Source organism: Salmo salar, chromosome 16 (assembly GCF_965601325.2).
Source record: "Salmo salar chromosome 16, fSalSal1, whole genome shotgun sequence".
Classification (NCBI taxonomy): domain Eukaryota; kingdom Metazoa; phylum Chordata; class Actinopteri; order Salmoniformes; family Salmonidae; genus Salmo; species Salmo salar.
The window spans coordinates 35,027,565-35,042,112 of record NC_138306.1 but is presented as its reverse complement, the minus strand read 5'-3'; the positions used below and the strand labels follow the sequence as shown (position 1 = coordinate 35,042,112).

Here is a 14,548-nt window from a genome sequence, read left to right as displayed (position 1 = left end):
GTGATTGTATTGTTCTGTAGATAGCAGCCTAGTGAGTGTACTGTTCTGTAGGTAGCAGCCTAGTTTGTGTACTGTTCTATACGTAGCAGCCTAGTGAGTGTATTGTTCAGAAGATAGCAGCCTAGTGAGTGTACTGTTCTGTAGGTAGAAGCCTAGTGAGTGTACTGTTCTGTAGATAGAAGCCTAGTGATTGTATTGTTCTGTAGATAGCAGCCTAGTGAGTGTACTGTTCTGTAGATAGAAGCCTAGTGATTGTATTGTTCTGTAGATAGCAGCCTAGTGAGTGTACTGTTCTGAAGATAGCAGCCGTGTGAGTGTACTGTTATGTAGATAGTAGCCTAGTGAGTTTACTGTTCTGTAGGTAGCAGCCAAAGAGTGTACTTTTCTGTAGATAGCAGCCTAGTGAGTGTACTGTTCTGTAGGTAGCAGCCAAGTGAGTGTACTGTAGATAGCAGCCTAGTGAGTGAACTGTTCTGTAGATAGCAGCCTAGTGAGTGTACTGTTCTGTAGGTAGCAGCCAAGTGAGTGTACTGTAGATAGCATCCTAGTGAGTGAACTGTTCTGTAGATAGCAGCCTAGTGAGTGTACTGTTCCGTAGGTAGCAGCCAAGGTAGTGCACTTTTCTGTAGATAGCAGCCTAGTGATTGTATTGTTCTGTAGATAGCAGCCTAGTGAGTGTACTGTTCTGTACGTAGCAGCCAAATGAGTGTACTTTTCTGAACATAGCAGCCTAGTGAGTGTACTGTTCTGTACGTAGCAGTTTAGTGAGTGTACTGTTCTGTAGGTAGCAGCCAAGTGAGTGTACCTTTCTGTACATAGCAGCCTAGTGAGTGTACTGTACTGTAGATAGCAACCTAGTGAGTGTACTGTTCTGTAGACGGCTGCCAATTGAGTGTACTGTTCTGTAGGTAGCAGCCTAGGGAGTGCCTGTACATACCTAGTGAGTGTACTGTTATGTAGATAGAAGCCTTGTGAGTGTAGTGTTCTGTACTTTGCAAAATAGAGAGTATCCTTTTCTGTACATAGCAGCCGCGTGAGTGTACTGTTCTGTAGGTAGCAGCCTAGTGAGTGTACTGTTCTGCAGATGCCAGCCTAGTGAGTGTACTGTTCTGTAGATAGCAGCCTTGTGAGTGTACTGTTCTGTAGATAGCATCCTAGAGATTGTACTGTTCTGAAGGTGGCAGGCTTGTGAGTGTACTGATCTGTAGGTAGCAACCAAGTGAGTGTACTTTTCTGTAGATAGCAGCCTACTGAGTGTACTGTTCTGTAGATGGCAGCCTAGTGAGTGCACTGTTCTGTAGACGGCTGCCAATTGAGTGTACTGTTCTGTAGGTAGCAGCCTAGGGAGTGCCTGTACATACCTAGTGAGTGTACTGTTATGTAGATAGAAGCCTTGTGAGTGTAGTGTTCTGTACTTTGCAAACTAGAGAGTATCCTTTTCTGTACATAGCAGCCTAGTGAGTGTACTGTTCTGTAGGTAGCAGCCTAGTGAGTGTACTGTTCTGCAGATGCCAGCCTAGTGAGTGTACTGTTCTGTAGATAGCAGCCTTGTGAGTGTACTGTTCTGTAGATAGCATCCTAGAGATTGTACTGTTCTGAAGGTAGCAGGCTTGTGATTGTACTGATCTGTAGGTAGCAACCAAGTGAGTGTACTTTTCTGTAGATAGCAGCCTACTGAGTGTACTGTTCTGTAGACGGCAGCCTAGTGAGTGTACTGTTCTGTAGGTAGCAGCCTAGTGAGTGTACTGTAGATTGCAGCCTAGTGAGTGTACTGTTCTGTAGATAGCAGCCTAGTGAGTGAACGTTCTGTAGGTAGTAGCCTAGGGAGTGCCTGTACTGCCTAGTGAGTTTACTGTTCTGCAGATGGCAGCCTGGTGAGTGTACTGTTCTGTAGGTAGCAGCCAAGTGAGTGTACTGTAGATAGCAGCCTGCTGAGTGTACTTTTCTGTAGATAGCAGCCAAGTGAGTGTACTGTTCTGTAGACAGCAGCCTAGTGAGTGTACTGTTCTGTAGATAGCAGTCTAGTGAGTGTACTGTAGATAGCAGCCTAGTGATTGTATTGTTCTGTAGATAGCAGCCTAGTGAGTGTACTGTTCTGAACGTAGCAGCCAAATGAGTGTACTGTTCTGAACATAGCAGCCTAGTGAGTGTACTGTCCTGTAGATAGTAGCCTAGGGAGTGCCTGTACCAGCCTAGTGAGTGTACTGTTCTGTAGATAGCAGCCTAGTGAGTGTAATGTTCTGTAGATAGTAGCCTAGGGAGTGCCTGTACCAGCCAAATGAGTGTACTGTTCTGAACATAGCAGCCAAGTGAGTGTACCTTTCTGTAGATAGCAGCCTAGTGAGTGTACTGTTCCGTAGACGGCTGCCAATTGAGTGTACTGTTCTGTAGGTAGCAGCCTAGAGATTGTACTGTTCTGTAGGTAGCAGCCTTGTGATTGTATTGTTCTCTAAGTTGCAGCCTAGTGAGTGTACTGTTCTGTAGATAGCAGCCTAGTGAGTGTACTGTTCTGTAGACGGCTGCCAATTGAGTGTACTGTTCTGTAGGTAGCAGCCTAGAGATTGTACTGTTCTGTAGGTAGCAGCCTTGTGATTGTATTGTTCTCTAAGTTGCAGCCTAGTGAGTGTACTGTTCTGTAGATAGCAGCCTAGTGAGTGTACTGTTCTGTAGGTAGCAGCCTAGTGACAGTCCTGTTCTGTAGATAGCAGCCTAGTGAGTGTACTGTTCTGTAGATGGCAGCCTAGTGAGTGTACTGTTCTGCAGATGGCAGCCTAGTGAGAGTACTGTTTTGTAGGTAGCAGTCTAGTGAGTGTACTGTAGATAGCAGCCTAGTTTGTGTACTGTTCTGTACGTAGCAGCCTAGTGAGTGTACTGTTCTGTAGGTAGAAGCCTAGTGAGTGTACTGTTCTGTAGATAGAAGCCTAGTGATTGTATTGTTCTGTAGATAGCAGCCTAGTGAGTGTACTGTTCTGTAGGTAGAAGCCTAGTGAGTGTACTGTTCTGTAGATAGAAGCCTAGTGATTGTATTGTTCTGTAGATAGCAGCCTAGTGAGTGTACTGTTCTGTAGGTAGAAGCCTAGTGACTGTACTGTTCTGTAGATAGAAGCCTAGTGATTGTATTGTTCTGTAGATAGCAGCCTAGTGAGTGTACTGTTCTGTAGGTAGCAGCCTAGTTTGTGTACTGTTCTATACGTAGCAGCCTAGTGAGTGTATTGTTCAGAAGATAGCAGCCTAGTGAGTGTACTGTTCTGTAGGTAGAAGCCTAGTGAGTGTACTGTTCTGTAGATAGAAGCCTAGTGATTGTATTGTTCTGTAGATAGCAGCCTAGTGAGTGTACTGTTCTGTAGATAGAAGCCTAGTGATTGTATTGTTCTGTAGATAGCAGCCTAGTGAGTGTACTGTTCTGAAGATAGCAGCCGTGTGAGTGTACTGTTATGTAGATAGTAGCCTAGTGAGTTTACTGTTCTGTAGGTAGCAGCCAAAGAGTGTACTTTTCTGTAGATAGCAGCCTAGTGAGTGTACTGTTCTGTAGGTAGCAGCCAAGTGAGTGTACTGTAGATAGCAGCCTAGTGAGTGAACTGTTCTGTAGATAGCAGCCTAGTGAGTGTACTGTTCTGTAGGTAGCAGCCAAGTGAGTGTACTGTAGATAGCATCCTAGTGAGTGAACTGTTCTGTAGATAGCAGCCTAGTGAGTGTACTGTTCCGTAGGTAGCAGCCAAGGTAGTGCACTTTTCTGTAGATAGCAGCCTAGTGATTGTATTGTTCTGTAGATAGCAGCCTAGTGAGTGTACTGTTCTGTACGTAGCAGCCAAATGAGTGTACTTTTCTGAACATAGCAGCCTAGTGAGTGTACTGTTCTGTACGTAGCAGTTTAGTGAGTGTACTGTTCTGTAGGTAGCAGCCAAGTGAGTGTACCTTTCTGTACATAGCAGCCTAGTGAGTGTACTGTACTGTAGATAGCAACCTAGTGAGTGTACTGTTCTGTAGACGGCTGCCAATTGAGTGTACTGTTCTGTAGGTAGCAGCCTAGGGAGTGCCTGTACATACCTAGTGAGTGTACTGTTATGTAGATAGAAGCCTTGTGAGTGTAGTGTTCTGTACTTTGCAAAATAGAGAGTATCCTTTTCTGTACATAGCAGCCGCGTGAGTGTACTGTTCTGTAGGTAGCAGCCTAGTGAGTGTACTGTTCTGCAGATGCCAGCCTAGTGAGTGTACTGTTCTGTAGATAGCAGCCTTGTGAGTGTACTGTTCTGTAGATAGCATCCTAGAGATTGTACTGTTCTGAAGGTGGCAGGCTTGTGAGTGTACTGATCTGTAGGTAGCAACCAAGTGAGTGTACTTTTCTGTAGATAGCAGCCTACTGAGTGTACTGTTCTGTAGATGGCAGCCTAGTGAGTGCACTGTTCTGTAGGTAGCAGCCAAGTGAGTGTACTGTAGATAGCAGCCTAGTGAGTGAACTGTTCTGTAGATAGCAGCCTAGTGAGTGTACTGTTCTGTAGGTAGCAGGCAAAGAGTGTACTTTTCTGTAGATAGCAGCCTAGTGAGTGTACTGTTCTGTAGGTAGCAGCCAAGTGAGTGTACTGTTGATAGCAGCCTAGTGAGTGAACTGTTCTGTAGATAGCAGCCTAGTGAGTGTACTGTTCTGTAGGTAGCAGCCAAGTGAGTGCCTGTACCAGCCTAGTGAGTGTACTGTTCTGCAGATGGCAGCCTAGTGAGTGTACTGTTCTGTAGGTAGCAGCCTAGTGAGTGTACTGTAGATTGCAGCCTAGTGAGTGTATTGTTCTGTAGGTAGCAGCCGAGTGAGTGTACTGTTCTGTAGGTTGCAGCCTAGTGAGTGTACTGTTCTGTAGATAGAAGCCTAGTGAGTTTACTGTTCTGTAGGTAGTACCCAAGTGAATGTACTGTTCTGCAGATGGCAGCCTAGTGAGTGTACTGTTCTGTAGGTAGCAGCCTAGTGAGTGTACTGTAGATGCAGCCTAGTGAGTGTATTGTTCTGTAGGTAGCAGCCTAGTGAGTGTACTGTTCTGTAGGTTGCAGCCTAGTGAGTGTACTGTTCTGGAGATAGCAGCCTAGTGAGTGTACTGTTCTGTAGATAGAAGCCTAGTGAGTTTACTGTTCTGTAGGTAGTACCCAAGTGAATGTACTGTTCTGCAGATGGCAGCCTAGTGAGTGCCTGTACCAGCCTAGTGAGTGTACTGTTCTGCAGATTGCAGCCTAGTGAGTGTAGTGTTCTGCAGATGGCAGCCTAGTGAGTGTACTGTTCTGTAGGTAGCAGCCTAGTGAGTGTACTGTAGATTGCTGCCTAGTGAGTGTACTGTTCTGTAGATAGCAGCCTAGTGAGTGTACTGTTCTGTAGATATCAGCCGAGTAAGTGTACTGTTATGTAGGTAGAAGCCTAGTGAGTGTACTGTTCAGGAGATAGCAGCCTAGTGAGTGTACTGTTCTGTAGGTAGCAGCCTAGTGAGTGTACTGTAGATTGCAGCCTAGTGAGTGTACTGTTCTGTAGATAGCAGCCTAGTGAGTGTACTGTTCTGTAGATATCAGCCGAGTGATTGTACTGTTCTGTAGGTAGAAGCCTAGTGAGTGTACTGTTCAGTAGATAGCAGCCTAGTGAGTGTACTGTTCTGTAGGTTGCAGCCTAGTGAGTGTACTGTTCTGTAGATAGCAGCGTAGTGAGTGGACTGTTCTGTAGATATCAGCCGTGTGAGTGTACTGTTCTGTAGGTACAAGGCTAGTGAGTGTACTGTTCAGTAGATAGCAGCCTAGTGAGAGTACTGTTCTGTAGGTAGCAGCCGTGTGAGTGTGCTGTTCTGTAGGTAGTACCCTAGTGAGTGTACTGTTCTGTACTTTGCAGCCTAGTGAGTGTACTGTTCTGTAGGTAGAAGCCTAGTGAGTGTACTGTTCTGTAGGTAGCAGCAGTGTTAGTGTACTGTTCTGTAGGTAGAGGCGGAGGCGCGTAGTGAGTGTGAGGCTGTTCGAGGTAGGGTGGAGGGCGGAGGGCGGTAGTGAGTTAACTGTTTTGTAGGTAGCAGCCTATGGAGTGCCTTTACCAGCCTAGTGAATTTACTGTTCAGTAGACAGCAGCCTAGTGAGTGTACTGTTAGATAGTAGCCAAGGTAGAGCCTGTACCAGCCCAGTGAGTGTACTGTTCTGTACGTAGCAGCCTAGTGAGTCTACTGTTCTGTAAGTAGAAGCCTAGTGAGTGTACTGTGCTGTAGGTAGAAGCCTAGTGAGTGTACTGTTCTGTACATAGCAGTCTAGTGAGTGTACTGTTCTGTAGATAGCAGCCTAATGAGTGTACTGTTCTGCAGATGGCAGCCTAGTGAGTGTACTGTTCTGTAGGTTTGAAGCGTAGTGAGTGTACTGTTCTGTAGATGGCTGCCAAGTGAGTGTACTGTTCTGTAGGTAGTACCCTAGTGAGTGTACTGTTCTGTACTTTGCAGCCTAGTGAGTGTACTGTTTTGTAGATAGCAGCCTAGTGAGTGTACTGTTCTGTAGGTTTGAAGCGTAGTGAGTGTACTGTTCTGTAGATGGCTGCCAAGTGAGTGTACTGTTCTGTAGGTAGTACCCTAGTGAGTGTACTGTTCTGTACTTTGCAACCTAGTGAGTGTACTGTTCTTTAGGTAGAAGCCTAGTGAGTGTACTGTTCTGTAGGTAGCAGCAGTGTTAGTGTACTGTTCTGTACATGGCAGCCTAGTGAGTGTACTGCTCCGCAGGTAGGAGCCAAGAGAGTGTACTTTTCTGTAGATAGCAGCCTAGTGAGTGTACTGTTCTGTAGATAGCAGCCTAGTGAGTGTAATGTTATGTCGGTAGAAGCCTAGTGAGTGTACTGTTCTGTACATAGCAGCCTAGTGAGTTACTGTTCTGTTGGTAGCAGCCTAGTGAGTGTACTGTAGATTGCAGCCTAGTGAGTGTACTGTTCTGTAGATAGCAGCCTAGTGAGTGCCTGTACCAGCCTAGTGAGTGTACTGTTCTGCAGATGGCAGCCTAGTGAGTGCCTGTACCAGCCTAGTGAGTGTACTGTTCTGTAGGTAGCAGCCTAGTGAGTGTACTGTAGATTGCAGCCTAGTGAGTGTATTGTTCTGTAGGTAGCAGCCGAGTGAGTGTACTGTTCTGTAGGTAGAAGCCTAGTGAGTGTACTGTTCAGTAGATAGCAGCCTAGTGAGTGTACTGTTCTGTAGATAGAAGCCTAGTGAGTTTACTGTTCTGTAGGTAGTACCCAAGTGAATGTACTGTTCTGCAGATGGCAGCCTAGTGAGTGTACTGTTCTGTAGGTAGCAGCCTAGTGAGTGTACTGTAGATTGCAGCCTAGTGAGTGTATTGTTCTGTAGGTAGCAGCCTAGTGAGTGTACTGTTCTGTAGGTTGCAGCCTAGTGAGTGTACTGCTCTGGAGATAGCAGCCTAGTGAGTGTACTGTTCTGTAGATAGAAGCCTAGTGAGTTTACTGTTCTGTAGGTAGTACCCAAGTGAATGTACTGTTCTGCAGATGGCAGCCTAGTGAGTGCCTGTACCAGCCTAGTGAGTGTACTGTTCTGCAGATTGCAGCCTAGTGAGTGTAGTGTTCTGCAGATGGCAGCCTAGTGAGTGTACTGTTCTGTAGGTAGCAGCCTAGTGAGTGTACTGTAGATTGCTGCCTAGTGAGTGTACTGTTCTGTAGATAGCAGCCTAGTGAGTGTACTGTTCTGTAGATATCAGCCGAGTGAGTGTACTGTTATGTAGGTAGAAGCCTAGTGAGTGTACTGTTCAGGAGATAGCAGCCTAGTGAGTGTACTGTTCTGTAGGTAGCAGCCTAGTGAGTGTACTGTAGATTGCAGCCTAGTGAGTGTACTGTTCTGTAGATAGCAGCCTAGTGAGTGTACTGTTCTGTAGATATCAGCCGAGTGATTGTACTGTTCTGTAGGTAGAAGCCTAGTGAGTGTACTGTTCAGTAGATAGCAGCCTAGTGAGTGTACTGTTCTGTAGGTTGCAGCCTAGTGAGTGTACTGTTCTGTAGATAGCAGCGTAGTGAGTGGACTGTTCTGTAGATATCAGCCGTGTGAGTGTACTGTTCTGTAGGTACAAGGCTAGTGAGTGTACTGTTCAGTAGATAGCAGCCTAGTGAGAGTACTGTTCTGTAGGTAGCAGCCGTGTGAGTGTGCTGTTCTGTAGGTAGCAGCGTAGTGAGTTAACTGTTTTGTAGACAGCAGCCTATGGAGTGCCTTTACCAGCCTAGTGAATTTACTGTTCAGTAGACAGCAGCCTAGTGAGTGTACTGTTAGATAGTAGCCAAGGTAGAGCCTGTACCAGCCCAGTGAGTGTACTGTTCTGTACGTAGCAGCCTAGTGAGTGTACTGTTCTGTAGGTAGAAGCCTAGTGAGTGTACTGCTCTGTACATAGCAGTCTAGTGAGTGTACTGTTCTGTAGATAGCAGCCTAATGAGTGTACTGTTCTGCAGATGGCAGCCTAGTGAGTGTACTGTTCTGTAGATTGCAGCCTAGTGAGTGTACTGTTTTGTAGATAGCAGCCGAGTGAGTGTACTGTTCTGTAGATTGCAGCCTAGTGAGTGTACTGTTTTGTAGATAGCAGCCGAGTGAGTGTACTGTTCTGTAGATAGCAGCCGAGTGAGTGTACTGTTCTGTAGGTAGCAGCCTAGTGAGTGTACTGTAGATAGCAGCCTAGTGAGTGTACTGTTCAGTAGACAGCAGCCTAGTGAGTGTACTGTTCTGTAGGTTGCAGCCTAGTGAGTGTACTGTTCTGTAGGTAGCAGCCGTGTGAGTGTGCTGTTCTGTAGGTAGCAGCGTAGTGAGTTAACTGTTTTGTAGACAGCAGCCTAGGGAGTGCCTGTCCAAGCCTAGTGAGTGTACTGTTCTGTAGGTAGCACTCAAGTGAGTGTACTGTTCTGTAGATAGCAACCTAGGGAGTGTACTGTTCTGTAGGTAGCAGCGTAGTGAGTTAACTGTTTTGTAGACAGCAGCCTAGGGAGTGCCTGTCCAAGCCTAGTGAGTGTACTGTTCTGTAGGTAGCACTCAAGTGAGTGTACTGTTCTGTAGATAGCAACCTAGGGAGTGTACTGTTCTGTAGGTAGCGGCCTAGTGAGTGTACTGTTCTGTAGGTAGCAGCCTAGTGAGTGTACTGTTCTGTAGATAGAAGCCTAGTGAGTGTACTGTTCTGTAGATAGAAGCCTAGTGAGTGTAATGTTCTGTAGGTAGCGGCCTAGGGAGTGCCTGTAGTAGCCTAGTAAATGTACTGTTCTGTAGGTAGCGGCCTAGGGAGTGTAATGTTCTGTATGTAATAGTCTGAACTCACTGTTGACCCTGGAGACCTTCCACGTCTTCTCCAGCCCTGGCTGTTTCCCCAGCTCGATCTTGAAGGGCCCAGTGTTGGGGTGGATATCCCTGTCCCGTCCCCCCACTATCACCACACTGTCCTTGGCGTCTTCACACACCCGTACCACAGACGGGTGAACATAGGGAGCATTGTCATTGTAGTCCTCCAGGTGGATGACCAGAGTGCCAGTACCAGTGGCTGGTGGGCTACCTGTGAGAAGGACACAATACACACCTGTTACTAAAACATCAACAACACAGCCATCTCTGTTACAAACACAAGGCACTGTTCTGAAAGCCTAGTGTACTCTGGTGTTTTGGGAAATGTTTATTTCAGGTTTGCCAGGTCTATCCCCCTGCAACTATTTCCAAGTATCAGTTTCTTTCCACTTGAATCCAGTCAGGTGGTTCCAACTTCCTCAGATTCTAGCTCTGTGGTTAACTTATCTCTTTCCTTTGACTCTGAGCTTCATTTAACTTGATAAAGAACTGTACAAAACAAACTGTGTGTCATTTCCAGACCAAAGGAACATGAATCACTTGGATCATGGTTAATTGATAATAGGCTCCCGAGTGGGGCAGCAGTCTAAGGCACTGCATCGCAGTGCTAGAGTCATCACTACAGACCCTGGTTCGATCCCCTCACTATCGGCCGTGATCGGAAGTCCCATAGGGCGGCGCACAATTGGCCCAGCGTCGTCCGGGTTAGGGGACGGTTTGGCCGTCATTGTAAATACAAATTTGTTTTTAACTGACTTTCCTAGTTAAATAAAGGGGGGAAAAAGTGGTTGAGAGACCTGGCTTGGCAGGGAGAGCAGGTCTCTGTTGTTTAGATGAGATTACTCTTAATTGAATGATGCAGAGAGAGGGCACTGCAGCATCAGACATGGTGTGCTGTATGAGTTTGTCCAAGTCCCAAATGGCACCCTATTCCTCTAATCTCTAAAAAACAGAAAGTCTATATCCAAAATGGTGCCCTATTCCCTAGTGCACAACTTTTGGCCAAAAGTAGTTCACTAGGAAATAGGGTACCATTTGTGACACAGACTTCCTGTTGCATAGAGATTAGAGGTGATTTGAAAAGTGGCTGCATGCAAAACAACTCTGGAAGTCACTTGCAATTACCCACACATGACAAGATCAGAATTAGAGAATCATCTCACCGCTATCTGCTTTCCAGGTACCTTGAAAAGTTTGAGTGAATAGGAGGCGATCATGTCAAGATGCATGTGTCATAAATGTCAAACTGTTCAAACGAGAGCCTATTTCATTTTCATGGCCGTGTTATTAGTTAGGTGGTGCTTTGAGCGGTGGCATTTTCTGGAGAAAGACTAAACAGAGACAGGATAATCCTTACGAAGCACTGTAAACCCCACCAAAAATTATACCTATAAAGTTTTTATTATAAAAATCCCAGCAGATATAGGCTTATCAAGATTGGTGATAAACTTCTCAGACACACTGACCCGTAGGGCAGAGTGTGGTTAGGTGAGACAAAGGGTTAGTTGAACCAACCATTGTTTCTTGGAAACATACACAAAAAAATAGCTGCGAGCAGCAATGAAAAGGGTTCACAGGATGACAGAATGGACACAAGATCAGTTGGATAACAAAGCATTTTCATGTTTACCTCTCAATACCACAACGATGATGCAAGTTTAGTCTAATACCGTAGTTTATGAATATTTATAAATATACACTACATGACCAAAAGTATGTGTACAGTACACCTACTCGTCGAACATTTTATTCCAAAATCATGGGCATTAATATGGAGTTGGTCCCCCCTTTGCTTCTATAACAGCTTCCACTCTTCTGGGAAGGCTTTCCACTAGATGTTGGAACATTGCTGTGGGAACTCGCTTCCATTCATCCACAAGAGTATTAGTGAGGTCGGACACGGATGTTGGCTGATTAGGCCTGGCTCGAAGTCTGCGTTCCAATTCATCCCAAAGGTGTTCGATGGAGTTGAGGTCAGGACTCTGTGCAGGCCAGTCAAGTTCTTCCACACTGATCTCAACAAAATATTTCTGTATGGACCTCGCTTTGTGCATGGGGGCATTGTCATGCTCAAACAGGAAAGGGCCTTCCCCAAACTGTTGCCACAAAGTTGGAAGCATTGTCTAGAATGTCATTATATGCTGTAGCGTTACAATTTCTCTTCACTGGATCTAAGGGGCCTAGCCCGAACCATGAAAAACAGCCCCAGACCACAATTCCTCCTCCACCAAACTTTACAGTTGGCACTATGCATTCGGGCAGGTAGCATTCTCCTGGCTTGTGTGCGGCTGCTCAGCCATGGAAACCCATTTCATGAAGCTCCCGACAAACAGTTACTGTGCTGACGTTGCTTCCAGAGGCAGTTTGGAACATCGGGAGTGAGTGTTCAACCAAGAACAGAGGATTTTTACGCGCTACCCTCTTCAGCACTCAGTGGTCTCAGCGGTCTCATTCTGTGAGCTTCTGTGGCCTACGACTTTGCGGCTGAGCCGTTGTTGCTCCTAGGTGTTTCCATTTCACAATAACAGCACTTACAGTTGACCGGGGCAGCTCTAGTAGGGCAGAAATGTGATGAACTGACTTGATGGAAAAGTGGCATCCTATGACGGTGCCACGTTGAAAGTCACTGAGCCCTTCAGTAAGGCCATTCTACTGTCAATGTTTGTCTATGGAGATTGCATGGCAGTGTGTTAAATTGTATACACCTGTCAGCAATGGGTGTGGCTGAAATAGCTGAATCCACTAATTTGAAGGGGTGTCAAAATACTTTTGTAGTGTATATATGCTGACTGCGCAAGAGGCAGGACTTCCTGTTTCTAATTTTCCCTGATAAAATATCCACTTTTTACTATGTTCAGACCACATACAGTAATAGGGCAACAATATGTGATTACACAGATATAATAATCACAATATTTCTAATTGTTTGTCTGCATAATTAAAATCTAACATGTATTTGCATGAGACAAAAATTGTCTCCTGTGATGCCACTGGTGCCAATTACATCTACAGCGCCACCAACTGGTGGTTTAGGAGGAGATGAGACACAATCAGACACAACAGCTGTTCAATCTGAACTAAAGAAACAGATGGAAAAATGTGGGAATTAATAAAAGAAATTGCGATCCAAATGGAAAATGAGTTTTTCTCACTGTTAATGTGTTTATAGAAGGGTAAGGACAAATTGTCACTTCTTCTGTCTGCATCCTCAGACTGTTCGTCAGCAAAAAAGATTTTGGGTGAGGTTCAACTAACAGGGTTTAGGACCTCCGAGAGTTAAGTTTCAGTATCAAAAATGGTATGTTGCTGTAGCAACCTCTTAAGTTTGATCTAAAGAGTGCAATTAGAAGCTGGAGTTTTGATGAAGATGGAGATTGCTTGGGACAAGGCCCTGTAATTTATTTTAACACAACACTAGAGACTATCAGCGAAGACAGATGTCACAGGAAACCTGCAGATACTGGTCATTTATAGTGAGACAAGCAGACACTGTGCTTGGCTAGAGTTTAATGAAGTGATTGTTTTTTTTATGATTGTTTTCTGTTGGCTTCCAAAATGAATATTCCTTCACCTAATCACTCTGTTGTCCTCCCTCCTTCCTTCTCATCATCATCATATCCTCATAATCAACCTGTCTCATCAACAAAACAAAAAATTGTCCTCTACTTCACTCTGCTTTGTCACGGAGATTAAATTAAACTAATAAGTGTGTTGAGACATTAAATCATTATCCATTTTGCATTCATAGGCAATTTGGTCAGAGTTCAACATTACATTAAACAAATCAATGTTACAACAGAGTAACAATATATTTCCCTTCCCCTCCATATAGGCTACACAATATTGTTGGCAGTATAAATTGACAGAGTTTAAATTAATCTTTGTAACCATTGACATTGCGTGTTTAGAGAGAGAGCAGGCTTATTATGAATAACCCATTCTGGTATGCGTCAGGCTGCATGTCTAGATCCCTCCTCAGGTCCAATGAGTGAACCCAGTCAGTTCAGCTATCTGGTCTATTGTCAGAGCCCTGTCTGTGGGCCCCTGGCCTTGCAGCTCTGCTATTTTCCTGTAGCAGCCCAGAGATGAGAGGTGGATCGGGAGAAGTGGACTGATTGACTTGTGGGGTTGGCAGGCTGGGAGGCTGCAGGCTGTGAGGAGAGACGCTCCCTTCTTCCTTCTCTTCCCCAGACGTTGTCTGGAGGCTAACACACTTTCCTGTTTTTCTCTCTCTCTGCTCTCTGGGAAGGAAATGAGGGACAGGCTTGTGTTGTGACCGGCAGCAGTTTGAAATAGAGCGAACGGAGCTTCTCCCTGGCACACAGCGTGATGGGCAAAATCTATTTCAGCTCCTCTTTTCATCTGGGGAACAGGCTTTGCAGAGCAGTACAGAAAAACAACATCACATGGGCTACAATGAAATAGAAGAATCCTGTGGTCAGTCAAATGCTCTTTATTTCTTGTAAGAGAAGGTTATTGTTGTGGAATATTTAATAAGAGAAAAATATGTTGTTGTTTTTTTAGAAAAGGCTGTCCTTTTTATAATCTCTCTAAACACATAGGCTTTCTGTAGATGAAAGGGCCTACTCACATTCCACTAAAAGCTGAGAATGCGGCCATTCAAAACTCGTAGAAGTCTTACCTGGCTGGCTGCTGCTTCTTTTCTCATTAGAACACCCATTAAGTGTAGGAATACCAGCAACAGGGAGGGAGGATGCTCTTGGCTGGAAATGCTTATTATTGTTATTATTATTGTGATTATTTTCTCAGCTACTAAAGCAGCTGATGGATATTATTAATCTTAATCAGACAGGTTTTTTACATGGACCATACATTCAAGATAATATAAGACAAGTACTGGAAACAATAGAACACTATGAAAAATCGGGGAAACCAGGCCTGGTACTCATAGACTTTAAAAAGGCCTTTGATAAAGTACGACTGGAATTTATATATCAATGCTTGGACTATTTTAACTTTGGAGAATCTCATACATTGGGTTAAAGTTATGTATATTAACCCCAGGTGTAAAAGGTCTATGGTAGAGTAGGTCACGCCCTGACCTACTCTACCATAGAAAATAACAACTTACTATGGTCAGAATGTGACAGCAGCAGACTTTGTGAAAATTAATATTTGTGTCATTCTCAAAACTTTTGGCCACGACTGTACAGACACATTCAGAAATACTTTTTCAAAATTTTGTTGTGTTACAATGCGGGATTCAAATTGATTTAATTGTC

At 44.7% G+C, this 14,548-nt stretch overlaps 1 protein-coding gene across 1 annotated transcript in view; it reads right to left on the bottom strand.

Moving 5' to 3' along the window:
- Window positions 1–14,548, bottom strand: part of LOC106573702 (cadherin-13-like) — a 422,569-nt gene that overhangs the window by 49,583 nt on the left and 358,438 nt on the right. Inside the window, exon 8 of the mRNA XM_014148994.3 lies at window positions 9,286–9,516. Within this exon, the coding sequence (XP_014004469.2) occupies window positions 9,286–9,516 (231 nt within the window). The remainder of the gene's footprint in view (window positions 1–9,285; window positions 9,517–14,548) is intronic.